Source organism: Narcine bancroftii, chromosome 1 (assembly GCF_036971445.1).
Source record: "Narcine bancroftii isolate sNarBan1 chromosome 1, sNarBan1.hap1, whole genome shotgun sequence".
Taxonomy (NCBI): domain Eukaryota; kingdom Metazoa; phylum Chordata; class Chondrichthyes; order Torpediniformes; family Narcinidae; genus Narcine; species Narcine bancroftii.
Window position 1 is genome coordinate 441,647,224 of NC_091469.1, and position 19,355 is coordinate 441,666,578.

Genomic DNA, 19,355 nt, shown 5'->3' on the forward strand with positions numbered 1-19,355 from the left:
CAGGACAATCAACCAGCATGGACGTTCCTCCATTCTATTGTAAATAAAAGCCTGTCAGTTTTACATAACTTCTAGTCTTTTGGTCATTGATGATGCATCAGCTGTTTGACCTGCTGAGTTTCTCCAGCATTGTGTTTTTACTTCAGTCATTGCATCAGTAGACTTTCGTATTTCACTCCATCTTTAAAACAACTACTTGTCACTTTGCCAAGGTGAACATTTGATCCATTTTTACATCTCCAGCATAACATTTTGCTTGTTCACAGTTGAGAGTTATGGGGCCTACTGGCAAAACTGTTGCTTAGTGCTGTGGGGGAGAACGTTCCACAAGTTCGGAAAAGTGTCGATGAAGGAACACCAACCAGTTTACAAATGTGAATGAAGGGGACTTTTCAGGTGGTTATGGTGTTCCAGTGCACCTGTCACACTTGTCCTTGGTGGCAGTGGTCACAATAAACTTGAATTAAAATTGTCTTTGTTTATTTTTAATGGTTGCTCCTCAGTTTTAACATTTTCTGAGAAATATCCTACCTACCAGACTCTCTGATCAAGCTTTTCAAGTAGTAGTAGATTTTTAAATTAGGAAGAGGAGGTTTGATGACAAAATGTGGTGCACCTTCCTTTTGAAATGTTGATGAACAAATGACATTGATTTGGCTTATTCGTTATCCTCTCTGCAAATTCAAACCTCAGCAACTAGCTTGAAGCAAAAACCTTAAGTACTAGAGCAATAGTTAGGCATCTACTGAAGGAAAAGCAGATAAGTTTGGTAACAATTTGTTGCTTTGTTAGAGAAACAAATTGAGTTGTGAGATCTGCTAATTCACCCATTCAAAACAGTGAAACAACAATGGTTCCCATTTTAAGTGGGAGTAATACAGTGTGTTGTACTGCAACATGATCTGCATCTGAAGCATGCATGAACTTGCTTAATAAGGGCTTAGCATCAAACAAAAGGCACACGTATTTATGTAGTGTTTGAACACAGAAAAACATCCAGAGACTCAACCCAGAAATAATTCCAAACAAAATTTGACACTGAACTGCATAAAAATAATTTAGGGTAGGTTTCTAAATGTTTGGGCAGTGTTGGATTTCTAGGCCAGCCATTCTCAATGGAGGCCACCCTCCCCCATAGAGTCACAGCATATTTAAAAAGGGTCATAAAATATTTTAGATTTTTTAGTCTGTTGGAGAGAAGTTCGAAGAAACCAATAAACTGGACTGCTTCACAAGGAAGGGGACCCATAAACTTTGAATTGAGCCCTAAGGGGGCCAATGCCAAACACAGCCATTCTCAACAGCTTTCAGCCTTCCTGCCCCCATCCCCCCCCATCCCCCACCAAAACCAGGAGCCACAGTGCTATTGTTTCTTTTTACCTCACAGTACATCAATATTTAAAAAGTTTTTATGTAGTCAGTAGGAGAGAAATATGGAAGAAAACAAACCTTTTGACTACTTCACGGTGATGGGGCCTATAAACTTTGAGCAGAATCCTAGAGGAGCAAGCCATTGCCGAAAAAAAGGTTGAGAATGGCTGAACTTGACTCTCTTGAAGAGAGATGAATTATGAAAAAGGATTCATCGTTGTTTCATTGGCTTTTAGTAAGTTTTCCACCGCACTTTGCCAGTAGAGAAGTAGATCATCAGTCTTATAATTAGAAGCATTTGGGAGAAGTAACAATATCTTCTTTGGTCACAACGTCAGTAAGTGCATGCAAGGAATTCTAACAGTGTGTGAGGGAGACATCCCACAACAGTGGAATTTCTATGAAAATGTTGAGAATTTTATTGAAGTGGTGTGATTTGAAGAAAAATAGTCATCTTTGGTTTTGAATTCCATTGATACAGTCATGGGAATTACATGTGGACTGAAGGTAATTACAGAAAGGATTCATACTCACGTTTCTGAATCAATTCATCAATAACTGACTGCTGATCCAGTAACTTAATCTCTTCACTGGTTATCCCTTGGTACCTGAAATTGCAGAATACAATCATTGTTTGCACATTGCCAACATGACCAGTGGGCAAGCCTCCCACAAGAAGTGGAAACTTGGAAAATTGCCCTCGTATTTATTCTGTCTACCTCCTACTACCAAGCATCTGGTGCATTTCTCCAAAGGAAAACATATGCCTGAGAATTTTACAAAGGACTTTTACTTGCAGCACCTCCACCAGGGAAAACAAAACACCAAAGTCCTGGCTCGCAAGCTAAATCATTTTTTTTAATCTACTCGGCAAATTTGAGACATCATCAAGCAACTGCAGAGAATACCATGTGCATGCTGTTTCTCATGTGGAGAGGTGCTGCTGGCAGGCGTAGTCCAAGCCTCGTGCACACAGCACACAGTCAGGGTGACATTGTGAATTCCCCTGGCTTGATGTGAAGTTGGCTAGTGATTTCCCTACATAGCTTAGCATGAGGATCAGTTCACATCAGATGAATAAAATAAAGGATCAGGGGATTTACAGGATAATTGTGTATAATGGCTTATCATTGGTAACTTTCAGATTATATTTAAGACCATCACTGAGACATGGTTGAAAGACAGGTAGGACAATCAATATCCCTGGGTATGGAATTTTTAGGTGAGAAAGAGTAAACAGCAGTGGTGGTAGGTGGTGGGGGAGGGGGAGTTAAAAGTGGCATTACACTATTGGACAAGAAATGGATTGCTTTAGTACTGAGGAAGGATCTCCTGGAAGGTCCTTCAAAGGAGACCACAGGAGTAAACACAAAAAAAGGTCATCAGTTTGATTATTGTCACTTTGCTGGAGGTAATTTACAGACCATCTAACAGTCAACAGGCGACAGAGAAACAGATCATTACCATATCAAAATGTGCAGCCATTTTCAGGGAACTATGTATTTGTACCCCTTGGTCTCTCTATTCTATCACACTTCCAAAGGCCTGACCCTTTACTGTACAAGTTCTGGTCTGGTTTGACTTACCAATATGCAACACTTCACACTTAACTGGATTAAAATCCTTCTGCCATTCCTCAGCTCATAGGTTTATTTGATCTACATCCCAGGCCTTCAATCTGAAAAACAACCCTCCACCACCACCTGACTCCTTCCACCTAGCCAATTTTACATCTAATTGGCTGGGTCACCCTGTCAATCTTCTGGATCAGCCTAACATGTGGTACCTTGCTCAATTTCCTTGGTCACATCTTTTAAAAAAACTGCGTCAAATTCTTAGGCTAGATGTGATAGTGAAATGGACTATGAAATAGCAGATGGAGTGTAATCCTGATAAATGTAAGGTGACACATTTTGGCAACACGAATGACACCGGGGTATGTAACATGAATAGTCAAGTCTCTGGGAGTAGTGAGGAAATGAGAACTTGGAGCAAACATCCTCCAAGATGGCAGTGCAGGTAGATAACATGGTTATGAAGGCATATGGGATGCTAGCATTCTTTCTTTTTTAATTTTAATGATACAGCCCGGAAACCCATGCCACCCAATTAACTTACCAACCCTATATGTTTTGGAGGGTGGGAGGAAACCTGTAGAAATCCTAAGCAAGTCACATGGAGAACACACAAACAGACAGCACTTGATTCAAACCTGGGACATTGTGCTAACTGCTACACTAACTGTGCCACCCTTTGTCAGGACAATGAATATGAGCAAGAAGTTAATGCTCCAACTTAAGAAAAAATTTAGCTGCAGGAATTTCTAGTCACCACACTACAAGAAAGATGTGATAATGGTAGAGAGGGTGCAGAGCAGATTCACCATGATGTTATGTGAGATGGAGCATTTCATTTATGAGGAGAGATTTGAGAGGTTAGAAAAGAATAAAACTAATGGACATTGATTTAGGGGAAGAGGTGAAAGTGGTGGAAATGTTGCTGACAACATTTAAGATGCGTCGTGCTTCAATTACCTAGGCATCTTTGGCTTTAGTCCAAGTGTTGGAAGGCTGGATTTTTTTGTATGGGTGCCCTCTGCTTGACATGGACATGGAGGGCCAAATGGCCTGTTTCAGTACCATATTATTTTATAACTGCAAACTCTACAGCATTGCCACCTGGTTTGAAACATACGCTGAGAACATTGGAATATTTAGGAATAGGCCCCACAGCTCAGAAATCTTTACCCCTTTTTTTCCATGAAAAAAATTTCAGATATAAGCAATTTTAATCTGGATTTTGAAAATGGTGCATTTTCCCTGCTGAAATGTCTAGCAAGGGGTTAAGCAGCAGTCAAACACTGAGCAATTTATCACCCACATTTATTATTAAGTACATGTCTCACTTTCCTTATCTTAGGGATTGAAGAGTCTGTGCAGGTACCCTTTGGGAGCAGAGACCATCTGTCGGTAAGCTTCAAGGTAGTCATGGCTAAAAATAAAGTTGATCCTTGAGTTTGAGGCCAAAAGTGTGGAAAGGCACATTTTGATCACACAAAAGAACTGAGAGAGGTAGATTCAGAGCAGCTGCTGGAGAAGAAAACAACATTTAATGAGGTGGCGGTGGGGGGGGGGGTTTAAGTTCAAGTTCACATTTATTAGCACTTTATTGCCACAAGCTTGTCAACAGTTAAAAAATCATAGTACCACAGTTAAAAACACAGAATGGAATGTAGAGTTACAACATTACAGAAATAATCAGCTAAAAAAAAGCAAATGCAACAAGCGCGCAGTTTCATTCAAGTGTTTAGTAACAGCGGGAAAGAAACTGCGTGGGTGATCGCAATCCTCTGAATCTTCTTCCTGTCAGGTGAGAGTTGACGGGTGAGGTGTTTCTTAAAATAATGGCTGCTTTTCTGAGCCAGTGGTAAGTGTTGATGGAGTTGGTGGAGGGGAAGGGGAGGTGTGTGATGGTCACAATTCTGTAGTAAAACAATACAAGTTTTTTTCCCTATATACTTCCCTCCCCCCTCCCATTCCCTCCCTCCCATCCTCCCCCCTCCCATCCTCCCCTCCCTCCCATCCTCCCCTCCCCCAATATCTACCCTAATAAAAGTATATTAAAAAAAGGAGCTAATATATATATATATATATATATATATATATATATTTATATATATAATTTATTTAATGCCACAGAAAATGCCAATCCCATCTAAAAAAAAATTATATTTCCAAACCCACACATTTCAAGTACGGATTCCACATTTTGATAAAGAAAGAATAATTATTATGCAAACTATAAGTTATCTTTTCCAAAGGAATAGAATATCTCAACTCTGTATGCCATCTAGAAATATTCAATTCAATTTCATTCTTCCACGTAATCGCTATACATTTCCTAGCTACTGCTAAAGCTAAATGAATAAATGCCATTTGAAGTTTGTCTAATTTTAAACTCAAGGTCCCAATAAAAATAATAATGGATCAAGTGCTAGTTTAAATTTGAAAAAACCTTCCAAAACTCCATAATCCTATACCAAAAAAGCTTCACCTTTTCCCAAAGTCAGACTGAATGTAAAAAAGTAGCAATCTCTTTTCCACATTGAAAACACACATCTGAAGAAATAAAACCATATCTTTTTAACCTCTCAGGAGTTAAATAGAACTGATGTAAAAAATTAGAGTGAACTAAACTATATCTCACATTAATTAATTTAGTCATACTATCCTCACAAATAGTCATCCACTCTTTCTGAGATATTGGAATAGATAAATCATTCTCCCATTTATTTTTCATTTTATACAGGTACACAATCCTTTATCCAGAACCCTTGGGGGACAGTGTGTTCTGAATTTTGGATTTTTCCAGATTTCGGAAAGCCAGATTTAAGCCCACCCAAATTGTGCTGCCATATCCACCCCCACTCTCTACCAGTCACACTGCTGTCTCCCCCCCCCACTTCACTCGCCAGACTCGCAATGCCAGTCTCTCCCCCTTCCCTGCCCGACTCGTGCTGCCATCTCTCTCCCCACTTGCTGGTTTTTGGAGCCTTCCAGATTTTAGATGACGGATAAATGATTGTGTACCTGTACAAATCAGATTTAGACATCTTCTGTTACAACAAAACATACATTTCTGAAATAAAACCTTTTCTAACACTATCAGTTAGTAAAAGTTGAAACTTATTTCATTTAGATAATTTCAAGTCACCCCCTAAATTATCAAGCACATGCTTGATAATATGAAAACAGTGTATTCGGCATAATTCCAAACTTTTTCTTAATTCTATTAAATGACAAAAATGATCCTTCTCCCACCTATCTAACACCACTGTGTTCCCAAGATCTCAAATAATGAATATTCACCAAAAAAGGGAATCATTTATTCTGGTATAATGGAATTTTAAAAGCGATGGAGTTTATCTTTAGACATATGAGCTCTATGAACAACTTTAAACTGTATTAGTGAATGTTTTGCACATAGAGAAGAAGAGTTTACCAGTCGCAAAATTTTATTCCAATTTTCATTGGAAATATGAATCCTATATATCGATCCTATATGTGATAAATGTCAATTGGAAATAGCTTCCCTTACACATATGTTTTGGTCCTGTCCCTCTTTACAGAATTATTGGAAGGAAATTTTTTCCATTATATCTACTGTTTTGAATATTGATTTACAACCACATCCCATTACTGCAATTTTTGGATTACCTATGATAGATTTGACTTATTTATCTCTTCCTGCGGATCGTATGATTGCTTTTCTTACACTAATGGCTAGAAGATCTATACTATTGAACTGGAAAGAGGTTAATCCTCCCACTGTTTTCCAATGGTTTACCCAAACTATACTATGTTTAAATTTAGAGAAAATTAGAAACTCTGTCTATGAATCCCCTTCTAAGTTTGAGTTAACCTGGCGACCATTTATTCAATATTTTCATTTGTGGTGAGTTGATCTGGCTCTGTTTTCTTTCTATGATTATGTATGATAATTGGGCTGTAAGATGAGATCGGAGTGATCGGCGTGGTTTAGCTATATCTGTAGGTTTTTTTTTAAGTTTTTTAAAAAGTTTTTTTTAATTCAGATTTGTTTTTTCTTCTTTTTTGGGGTTTTTTTTCTCTTTTTTCATATATTGTTATTAATTATATCTTTTTTTTAGAGATAGTTCACACCCTAAACTGATCTAAAAAATTTTTTTATGATATATTTTTATTCTGTAATATTATTGTTTAATATCTCTGTATTCTTCTTTGGCTTGGCTTCGTGGACGAAGATTTAAAGGACGTGGAGGGGGAGGACGTGGAGGGGGAGGACGTGGAGGGGGAGGACGTGGAGGGGGAGGACGTGGAGGGGGAGGACGTGGAGGGGGAGGACGTGGAGGGGGAGGACGTGGAGGGGGAGGACGTGGAGGGGGAGGACGTGGAGGGGGAGGACGTGGAGGGGGAGGACGTGGAGGGGGAGGACGTGGAGGGGGAGGACGTGGAGGGGGAGGACGTGGAGGGGGAGGACGTGGACCTGTCCTCGGGCCTGCGCAAAGGAGCTTTTAGGTGGAGTGCAGTGCGCGCAGTACTGGCCCCACCCTTTACACCCATGGTTCGTGTGCCGTGGCCAAGCAAGCTGGGACGTGGCAGCGAGGTCCTTGGGTCGTAGGTTTTATATTGGAGTGACCTTCTCCTATGCAGGTTTCTTACCCGGGCTGGAGTGGTCTGCCTCCCCTCTTAGGTCGGTCCATACTGCCCGGACCGGGGCCGAGGCCGCCGCCGCTCTCCCTGTGCCCGGACCGGGGCCGCCACCCACAACTCTCCGCCCGGATCGGGGCCTCCGCCTGCCCCACCCGACCGAGGCCGGGGCCGCCGCCTCCCCCCCGCCCCTGCCCGGATTTGGGCCGCCGCCGCTGCTCCCCCTGTGCCCGGACTGGGGCAAGGGCAATATCTCTGTATTAATTCATTACTTACTATGTATTTTTTATATCTCTTTGAACTGTATGTGTTTATAAATTATAATAATAATAAAAAGATTGAAAAAGGAATTTTAGCTGTAATTTTATCTTTAGCTCCAATAATTTGATCCCTACTATACCATATCTCCATCAAATGTTTCAACACAGGTAGATTATAATTTTGTAAAAGACAAGGATTCCATTTATATATAAATTGATCGATATTTCATTCAAAAATTTGGGCCAATTCAACCTTAGCCCAAATAGGAGGTTGATCCGTATCAAACATCCTATTAATAAATTTTAACTGAGTCGCCACATAATAATTCTGAAAATGTGGCAATTGAAGTCTCCCTAAAACGTATTTCCATGTCAACTTTTGTAACGATACTCTTGATAAATTACCTTTCCATAAAAATAATCATATTGAAGCATTTAGTTCTTAAAAAATTTCCTTTGGAAGCTTATAAGGAGTAGATTTTAAAAATACTGTATACGGGGAAAAATATTCATTTTAATACAATTCACATGTCCCAATAAAGTTAGTGGTAAACCTTTCCACTTATTTAAATCAAATTTTATTTTATTTAATAAAGGTATATCATTTAGCTTGTATTAATGTTGATAATCAACATCAATAACTATTCCTAAATATTTAATATTATTTTACCATTGAAATTGGGTCATCTCTTTACAATCTGAATATTCCTCACTTGCTACCGGCAGTATTTCACTTATCTCCCAATTAACTTTATAACCTGAAATTTCACCATACTGCTCCAATTGCTTTTGAAGGTAACCCGAAGATTCCTTCGGATGTGTTAAATATATTAAAACATCATCCACAAATAAGTGAATTTATATTCATCTAAGCCTACTTTAATACCTTGAATATTAATGTCTTGTCTAATCACTTGAGCCAATGGTTCTATTACCAACACAAATAAGGCTGGTGACAAAGGGCATCCTTGTTTAGTCAATCTAGTTAACGTAAATGAGGATGATATTTGTCCATTTGTCTCCATCCTGGCTAATGAATTCTTATATAGTTTCTTGTGGTCTGGGTGTGGGAGGATAAACCAGGGTAGGGCTTGCAGAGCAAACGGTAGGGCACTTCAGAGTGTGGTAGAGCCGAGAAATTTGGAAATAAAGATACATAATTTTTTGTAAGTGGTGTTACAGATAGGGTCATTAAAAATAAACTTTTTCACACATTGGACTTCATAAATCAAAGTATAGCGTACATGATTTTGGTGTTATTTGGAATTTGTCCTGCCTGTCTGTGAATTTCTTTGAAACATGATGAATGAACTTGAGTTGAAAACACTACATTTAAACATAATTTAATTAAAATATTCTTCAAAGAAGTAAAAAACCTGCAATGTTAAAATGAAGCTCAGAGCAAAATAAATATTTGGAACTAGCCCAAATAAGCATTGGCTGAGAATTCATGCCAAGGTAAAATCAACAATATGTACTGTAAGCAGGCTAATTTTGCCAAGTCAGCTTCAAGGGGAAAGTAGACCTAGTAAGTCATGGTGGTGAAATAAGAGGGCAGAGTACTAATTCATGGTCAATATAGGACCCGTTGCAGGGTGAAGAAAAATATGTCATCCTGAAACCCACTACAGGATATTTCAGTTCTGAATGAAAATTTTAACTGACTTTTCACTATCAGTGCATCAAGTATTTAGTCATTCAAGGTTTTACACAGAATGCTGCTGGTAACATTGATGTAAGGAAGATGATATCTGGGACCTGAGTTGACTGCCTTTTGCTTTCCATGGACACTGCATGACCTGCTGAGTTTCTCCAGCATTCATAAATAAGAATTACTGTTATTTGACAGTCAAGTAAAGGCCATTGTGAACCGACCAGAAGACAAATCTCGAAGTAATTGTACTATATTAATTCCATGTAATTGTCATGTTTTTTTTCCAACAGCTATCAGACTCTTAAACTTCCCCATACTACCATAAACTAGATTTCAGGTTTATTGTCAGAGTACATACGTGACTTCACATACAACCCTGAAATTATTTTTTTCCTGCGGGTGCAGCAGAATTACCACTAACTGGTAGTGCAAAAAATAAACTGTACATAGTGTGAACATGTAAACAAATAAAAGAACAGTTAACAGATGTAAACAAACTGACTGTGCAATACAGAGAGAACAAAAGAAAACCAATTAAGTGCACAAGTAAAAGTCCTGAAATGAGTCTCTGATTGAGTGTGTTATTGAGGAGTCTAATGGTGGAGGAGTAGTAGCTGTTCTTGAACCTGGTGGTGCGAGTCTTGTAGCCCCTATATTTCCTTCCTGATGGCAGCAGTAAGAACAGAGCGTGTGCTGGGTGGTGTGGATCCTTGATGATTGCTGCTGCTCTCTGATGGCAGCGTTCCCTGTAAATGTACTCAATAGTGGGGAGGGTTTTGCCTGTGATGTCCTGGGCTGTGTCCATTACCTTTTGGAGGGCTTTATGGTCAGGAGTATTGGTGTTCTCATACCAGACTGAGATGCAGCCAGTCAGCACATTTCCACCACACCTCTGTAGAAATTTGCCAGGGTTTCTGGTGTCATACCAAATTTCTGCAAACTCCTGAGGAAATAGATACACTGACGTGCTTTTTTCACGATGCCATTGGTGTGTTGGATCCAGGAATGATCCTCCAATAAACTAATCTGGGACACCAATAATCTGCCTGCACTAATGAAACATTACTTTTTTTTCCTGCACTAACTGCAACTATGAATGTTTGTCTCTGCATTTATGTTTATTACCTGTATCTCTTCTTCTGACTTAGCATATTGTAGGTATTTCTATTGTTGTAGTTGGTGTATCTTATGTTTAGCTGCAGCAAGACAGAATCTTTGTGCAGCTGTACATACCTTTACTTATGTAATGGCAATGAACTCTCATGTAATGAGAGTAATGAGATGTATTGAGAATTACTTATGTAATGGCAATGAACTCTCATGTAATGAGAGTAATGAGAATGAGTAATGAGATGTAAGGAGAATTACTTATGTAATGGCAATGAACTCTCATCATCATCATATTGTAAGAAATACATTTCTCCAAGTTCTCCATCAAAATTTATTTTTATCTTCAATAAATCATTTTACCTGCTCTAATGTAGAATTAAGTTATTTTGTCACAAAGTATAACGTAAGTTCATTATATTCTTAAAATGCACTAACGAGTATTTTTACCATACAGTAGATTCACTTTATTTTCAGTGTTACATCACATCTCTCTCGATCTGTAGTTAAACAGGAAGGTCTGCAAAAGCTGTGATGTAGACCAATACCTAAAAGTGCTGGAGAAACTCAGTAGGTCATAGCAATAGATTCTCAAGGTGGGGGATAGGAATATTTTGGGAAATAATTAGAGTAAAATCACTTTGTTCTTTTTATTTTCATAATGTGTTTTTGCTTTTCCAATGTTTCTCCATCTTTTATCTTATTTTACCTGTTGTTATCCTTGGTTAACATTGTAATCATATTTTTTCTGACCAGTCTTATTAACATCCATTCCAAATTGTCTCATCGGCAATGAGGATTCCAAATTATCTCAACAATCATGTCTCCATGTATTAGCATATTGATGGGGGAGGGGGTGGGGGTGCACGTTTGCCAAGGTGCCAGCCTGAGGGGAGCGCCAAAGTCAGAAAAAAATAGGGACCCCAGAAAGAAGAGCAAGAAGCGAGCGCAGTTTTGATGCACTCTCCGTGACAAAAATGTCAGAAACCAAGCTAGTGGTTTTTTTTTTCATTTTTTTTTAGGGTCAATATTCTTCCTTTGAATTAATCATTACTTCTATTACATTTTTGAATTCTAAGGCATAATAAAATACTGATTAATGTGTTTCAGGGAGCTCGTGCTGTTGTATATTCAAAAATACACTTACAATAAATGATTTAATTAAAACTTCTTTTGAATATACAACTTTTTTCCACAAACATTTCTTTAAACAATTAAAATGGGGCCTAGGGCAAAAAAAAGTTGACAACTTTTCCATAGGAACCAAAGGGCTCACACCTAAAACATTGGTTACCCTTTGCTTCCAATAGATGATGCGTGACAGCCGAGTTTCTCCAGTACATTTGGGCATTGCACTACATCACTTTGTTCTTTTTATTTTCATAATGTGTTTTTGCTTTTCCAATGTTTCTCCATCTTTTATCTTATTTTATTTTATCTTATTTTACCTGTTGTTATCCTTGTCCAGCCATTTTCAACTTTTTATCTGCTCAAAGTATATGGGCCCCCTTCCCTGTAAAGCAGTCAAGTTTTGATTTCTTCCATACTTTTCTCCTACTGATTACATAAAAAATATTTATGTTATGCGAGGTGAAAAGAAAATAAGACTTTTATTTAAATATGCTGTGGCCACCAGGCCCCCATTGGCTGGAATAGGCTTCTGGACATTTGTCTCATGCCATGATTAAACTTAAATTAAAGGTTTTTTTAAGGATCATGGGACACACAGTATTCAAGTGTATTTTCTATTGCAAAAGAAATTTTAGGTTTTCTCACACTCTCTAAATATGTAAATACTGAAATGCTGGAAGAATGGGCAGCATCTAGCAGAGTGGTTCCCAAGGTTTTTTGGTCTACTAGTCCCTTGGCCTCCAGGCCACATCCCAAGTCCCCCCCCCCCACCATATAACGGTGCTGGGGATGTGTGGGGGAGCATTAATGGCGGCACTGAGCAAGGTGGGGGGGGGTTGTGAATGCATTGAGTGGGTTGGGGGTTAGTGGAGGCACTGAGCAAGGTGGGAAGATAGTGGTGCACTGAACGGGATGAGGGGTCAGTGATGGTGCTGAGCGGGGTGGGGGAGTTAGTGACGGCACTTAGAGGAAGTTAGTGGTGGCGCTATGGGGGGATGGTTGTGGCACTGACAGTGGGGGTGATGGCAGTGCTGAGAGGGGGTGGTGGTGGTGCTGAAAGGGGATGGTTATTGGACTGGAGGAGAGAGAAGTGACGCCAGTACAAAATGGCAGCCAACGAGACCAACTTTCATGAGAACGCCTTGTCGTCATTTATTTTGCCCATTACTGCCACTCCAAGTCTGGCCAGAAAATTACTGCATTTGTTTCATCATTAAACTTTGCAGCAGACTGAATAATAATAAGACTGAAGGTTCAGAACACCTCCTATTTCCTCACTGCCCCCTTGGATCTTTCCACCACGCACACGGGGCACCAGTGCCCTCTTTGGGAATCACTAATCTAGTAGAAGCAGAAAGTCGATATTTCAGGTCAGGACCCTTCATCAAAACTGGTGAAAGAAAGTAACTTTCAGAGATTTGAAAAAAGGGGGTGGGGGAGGGGAGACTAGTGATTGGCTGAAGGGAGAGAGTGGGGGTGGGGGGAATCCGTGATAGGCTGAAGGCAGAGAAGTACAATAGGAAAGAATGCACGGAGTGCCAATGAGGAATGGAGGGGGAGGGGAGGTTAGGAGATAATATAAAGAATAGATGAGGAGAAATTGTGAAGGGCAAAGAAGGAGAGAGGGAGGTTGAGGTGAGATGGGGGAAAAAGAAAAGGGAGTGAAGGGTTAACAGAAGTTGGAGAAATCAATCTTCATGCCATTAGATTGTAGGCTACCAGGACAGAATATAAGGTGTTGTTCCTCTAATCTGAGTGTGGCCTCATCTCGACAGAGATGGTTCATCAAATTTGCCTCCAGCTTTTACCTTGCCCTCAAATTTACCTGGTCCATTTACGAAACCTCCCTCCCCTTCCTTGATCTCTCAGTCTCTATCTCTGGAGTTGGCTTAACTACCAATGTCTACCATAAGCCCACAGACTCTCACAATTATCTGGACTATTCTTCTTCCCACCCCGTCACTTGCAAAAATATAACCATATAACAATTACAGCATGGAAACAGGCCAATTTGTTCCTTCTAGTATGCACTGATCGAAATATCCTCCTCTAATCCCACTTAACAGCACTCTGTACATATCCCTCCATCCCCCTCCCATCCATATACTTATCCGACTCTTTCTTAAATTACAAAATTGACCCTGCCTCCACCACCTTTCCCGGAAGCCAATTCCACACAGTAACCACTCTCTGAGTAAAAGAGTTCCCCCTCATGTTACTCCTAAACCTTTGCCCGTCAACTCTCAACCCATGACCTCTTGTGTCCATCTCTCCTACTCTCAATGGGAAATGCCTTTCCACATCAACTCTATCTATCCCTCTCATTATCTTAAACACCTCTATCAAATCCCCTCTCAACCTTCTACGTTCCAAGGAATAAAGATCTAATTTGCTCAATCTTTCCTTGTATTCCAGATGCTGAAACCCAGGCAACATTTTTGTAAATTTTCTCTGTACTCTCTCTATCTTGTTAATATCCTTCCTATAAATCGGTGACCAGAACTGCACACAGTACTCTAAATTTGGCCTCATCAATGCCTTGTACAGTTTCATCATTACTTCCCAACTCCTATATTCTATGGACTGATTTATATAGGCAAGCATACTAAAGGCCTTCTTCACCACCCTATCCATATGTGGTCCTACCTTCATGGAACAATGCCATTCCTTTCTCTCTAGTTCCTCCATCTCCACCACATCTGCTCTCAGAGTTAGGTTTTTCATTCCAAGATGAAGGAGATGTCTTCCTTTTTCAAAAAAAGGGAGTTCCCTTCCTCCACAATCAACTCTGCCCTCACACACATCTCCCATATTTCACACACATCTGCTCTCACCCCATCCTCCTGCCACCCTACTATGGATAGAGTTCCCCTTGTCCTCATATACCATCCCATCAGCCTTCATGACTAACATAGAATTCTCTGCAACTTCTGCCATCTCCAATGAGATCCCATTACCAAGCACATCTTTCCCTCTCCACCACTTTCTACTTTCCACAGATACCATGTCCATCCCCCCCACATCGCTTCCCACCGATCTCTCTTCTAGCACTTATTCTTGTTAGCGGAGCAAGCACAACACCTGCCCTTACACTTCCTCCCTTTCCACCATCATGGCCCCAGACAGTCCTTCCAGATGAGACTTCACCTGTGAAGTCTGCTGGATTGGTCTACTGTTTTTGATGCTCCCGATGTGGCCTTCTGTAAATTGCCGAGGCCTGATATAGACTGGGAGACTGTTTCACTGAGAACTTGCGCTCTGTCTGCCTGAGGAAGCAGGATCTCCCAGTGGCCACATACTTCAATTATACATCCCATTCCCAGTCTGATATATCCATCCATGGCCTCCTCTTCTGTCGCAATGAGGCCACACTCATGTTGGAGGAACAACACCTTATATTCCGTCTTGATAGCCTTCAACCTGATGGCATGAACATTGATTTATCCAACTTCCGTTAACCCCAACCCCCTTTCTTTCCCCCCCCCCCCCATTTCACCCCATCCTCCCTTTCTCCTTCTTTGCCCTTCACAATTTCTCCATCTATTCTCCATAAACCTCCTAACCTCCCTTCACCCTCCATTCCTCCTCGGCACTCCATGCATTCCTTCCTATTGTACTTCCCTGCCTTCAGCGTATCACAGATTCCTCCCCCCATTCTCTCCCTCTAGCCAATCACTAGTCTCCCCCTCCCCAACCCCTTTTTTCAAATCTTTGAACACTCCTTTCTTTCACCAGTCTTGACGGTCTCCTGACCCGAACTGTTGACTTAATGCTTCTACTAAATGTTGCCTGGCCTGCTGTGTTCTTCCAGTATTTGTGTATTTTCATTTTATTTATTCCAGTGTCTGCAGATTTTTTCATCCTCTAAAAACGTAAGTGGTTTGTAGGTTAATTGATATATTTGGGAGCATGAACTCATGGGCCAGAAGAGCCTGTTACTGTGCTCTATCCCTCATTTTTTCAATATTAAAAATTAAATTAAGATAGATAACTAAAACTCATGGAATATTTATGATGCCTTCAGACTTTTATTCTATTTAAAACCTAAAAGAAAATGGAATGGTTGTACTTCCAGAATATCTGTAAGCTACTTTCATTATTATATAATATCTGGTACAGTGAGAAGGGTTCTTTTGTGAGTTGTCTAGCAAGTCATCTCTCACATTAAAACAGCTGTATAAAGTAGCAGGATAGAAGAACAAGTGCTAATTTACAGAGCGCAGGGTTACAATAGGAAATATCAATTAGTACATAGCTAAAGAGTGGGATCAATCATTCAGTACTTTGGGTGTGTTATGAACTAACAACCTTTTCAATTATTTTGGGGATTAAAGGGACTTTGTTACCACTAACACAATGGAAAATTCACCAGACAATGGCAAATTCAAAATAATAGTTTTTTTTTAATTAAACTATTAATAACATAAATGGCAAGCTCTCCACTGGCCACCGTGACAGAGGTGCACCAAAGAAAAGGTACAAGGACTGCCTAAAGAAATCTCTTGGTGCCTGCCACATTGACCACCGCCAGTGGGCTGATAACGCCTCAAACCGTGCATCTTGGCGCCTCACAGTTTGGCGGGCAGCAACCTCCTTTGAAGAAGACCGCAGAGCCCACCTCACTGACAAAAGGCAAAGGAGGAAAAACCCAACACCCAACCCCAACCAACCAATTTTCCCTTGCAACCGCTGCAATCGTGTCTGCCTGTCCCGCATCGGACTTGTCAGCCACAAACGAGCCTGCAGCTGACGTGGACTTTTTACCCCCTCCATAAATCTTCGTCCGCGAAGCCAAGCCAAAGAAGAACATAAACATAACATTTCTTACTTATCTCTAAATTTACTTAACTCTAAATTTAACCCCACTATGTGCCGATGTAAATGTGTGTATGTGTGTGTGTGTGTGTGTGTGTGTGTGTGTGTGTGTGTGTGTGTGTGTGTGTGTGTGTGTGTGTGTGTGTGTGTGTGTATGTGTGTGGTGTGTGTGTGTGTAATTAAAGTCCCACTGTGTAAAGTCAATCTTTAAAAGTTCAGCATCATTTTAGTCTTGCTTGAAGGTCTTAAATTCTCGGTTCATAAATAATTATAAAGCACTTTTAAACATTATATCTTCAGGCTTTTTTTTACTCACAATGTGGCTATTTTCTTCCACAATGAATTCACAAACCCAGACAAGGGTTAAACAAATGTGGTTATCTTCTGTCACAATTAGGTCACAAGCTAGACAAGGGTTGAATGAAGTGGCCATACACAAAAATAGACCCAGAAAAATCTGTCCTCTTTTTCAAAGAGACAGAAAAATGGTCTTCCTTATTTAAAAAGTCACTGATTATGTGCTCCCCTTTTTTCCCAGAAGTAACACACAACAACTGCACCAGTTCTGGTTACTATTATGCAACTCTGTCTTTCACAAAGTTTCAACCCATGTATGACACAGGGTTTTGACTTCTGTACAATCCAAAATGAACTCTTCAAAAATGTCTGAATTCGGTAATATATTGCTCCAAATCATGTGACTGTTACATCATCACTGAGGTGAGTCTCAATTCTTGGAAACCACATGACCATCAGTTTTATTTCTACCAAAATTCTGTTCCTTTTTCAAAACCATTCTATATCCATAACAACCTCTAACCTCATCTCTGTTCAAAAGGCTTAAGTGGCTTTTATTAAAAACAGATGGCTTCCTTCAGCAGTTCTTGAATAATTAAAACCCCTTGAAATCCATTTGCTCTGTCTGTCCAAGACAAGTTGACTCCAAGAATGAACTACCTTCTCAGAAAACAATGGTTCTCTATAAATGTGCTGTGACCTGTGTGTGACCCTGTACCAAAACATTGTTAAACTTACTAAGAATACAGATACAATATTTTAACTCTATAATTTACTAAGACATTTTTATATATGAGAAATATAGTTTAACATTAAATTAAAGATGAACATAAATCTATTACAGCTGCCTTATCTAAGCAGCAGAAAGTGTGAATAAAGTCAATGGAAGGGAGGCAGATTCTCGTGATGTTCTGAGCTGTACTCAGAACATCTGCAGCTTTATTTCCAGAAATGTAATGCATTTGAAAGTAATGACATTAGCTTGGAATCTTTGAAATTTCAAGGCAGGGAGAATATAGTGGATTAAGATTTCATTTACAGTGTTTCTTTCTCAAGATATAACTGAAACATCTTCAGAAAACTGATGTCATTATTGTAATTTTGTGAAGCAAAGTCAACCTTTTTCTTTCCACTCATGCACCACTTTAAGTATTCCCTTTGCCATAGGTGCTCTGTGATTAGTAAGGGATTGCTTAAGGTGGTAGGAGAGTGGAAAGAAAAAGTTTGAAAACCATTGTTTTAATTGTACCTAATTGACTCATTATGTGCACGGTTTCATAACTCTGAAGGAAATGGGCCAATGACAATTTTTCTCAAGCAAAATATTTCAGTTACAATTGGGTCTGGAGCAGTGATTCTCAACCTTCCCTTCCCACTCACATATCACCTTAGGCAATGCCTTATTAATCAGAGAGCACTTGTGACATAGGGATTACCTAAAGTGGTATGTGAGTGGAAAGAAAAAGGTTGAGAACCACTGCATTAGGATATTAACAATAACAATTAAGAAAGAAAAACACCTTCAAGTCTTTCATCACCACCATCACATAACAAATCAGTGATCTCAAATAAATCAATTCCATTTTCCACTCTCGTACAGTAAGAATAACAAGTTTTACATGCTTCAGTGGAAACTGTAAACATGGTCCACCAATGATGTCATAACTCAATTTTAGGGAGTCATACTGCATGGAACAGGCACTTTGACCCAACTCATCCATGTCACCAAGTTGGCATTCAGGACTTGTCTCCTTTCCCTAAAATTGGACTATATCCTTCTGAACCCCCTTATATATTTATTTGTCCAAATATCTTTTGAATGTAATCAATATACCTGCATCTAGTTTTTCTCTGGCAGTTCATTCAAGATACAGACCACCCTCTGAGTGAAAAGGTTTCCCCTTAGATCCCTCTTCATTCTCTGCCCTCTCACAAACCAGTCAACACGGTTGATGTAGTGATTAACACACCTTTACAGCACCAATGATTGGGACTGGGGTTCGAATTCCATGCTGTCTGTAAGGAGTTTATACGTTCTCTCCGTGTCTGAGTGGGTTTTCCCCAGGGACTCTGGTTTCCTCCCTCTGTCCGAAATGTTCCGGTGGTGGGGGTGGGGTAGGTTAATTGGGCAGCACAGACTCATGGGCTGAAATGGCCTGTTCCAGTGCAATATGTCTAAATTTAAAATTTAAAAATAAATATGCTTCCAGTTTCAAAATCATGTACCCTTGGAAAAGACTGTGATTTTGTAAACCTCTTTGATGTCACCCTTCAGCCTCCTCCTCTAGGGAGTAAAGACTTAAACTATCCAACATCTCTCTAGAACTCAAGCCCTCCAGTTCCAGCAAAGTTCAAGTGAACCTCCTGTGCACCCTTCCAACTTATTGATGTCCTGAGAGCTAAGCAGGTCTCACTAAGTCTGTATCATGAGGACCCAAATTCCCTCCAATAAAGGCAGGCATGCTAAATGCCTTCTTCAACCTGGAGACATTTTTAATCTCTCGCTGCTGTAGTCTGAGGTCCACAATTGCT

General features: G+C 39.9%; 1 protein-coding gene across 2 annotated transcripts in view; it reads right to left on the bottom strand.

Annotated features, from left to right (window-relative positions):
- Positions 1 to 4,274: 4,274 nt before the first annotated feature.
- The window catches only part of LOC138751733 (cAMP-responsive element modulator-like), a 211,658-nt gene continuing 196,577 nt past the window's right edge, over positions 4,275 to 19,355 (bottom strand). The window contains exon 9 of one of the 2 annotated variants that reach the window (XM_069914424.1): positions 4,275 to 4,460. In XM_069914424.1, the coding sequence (XP_069770525.1) occupies positions 4,421 to 4,460 (40 nt within the window). In that variant the 3' untranslated portion in view covers positions 4,275 to 4,420. Of the gene's footprint in view, positions 4,461 to 12,041; positions 12,138 to 19,355 lie in introns of those variants that run through there. The other variant, XM_069914423.1, reaches the window with a different exon arrangement.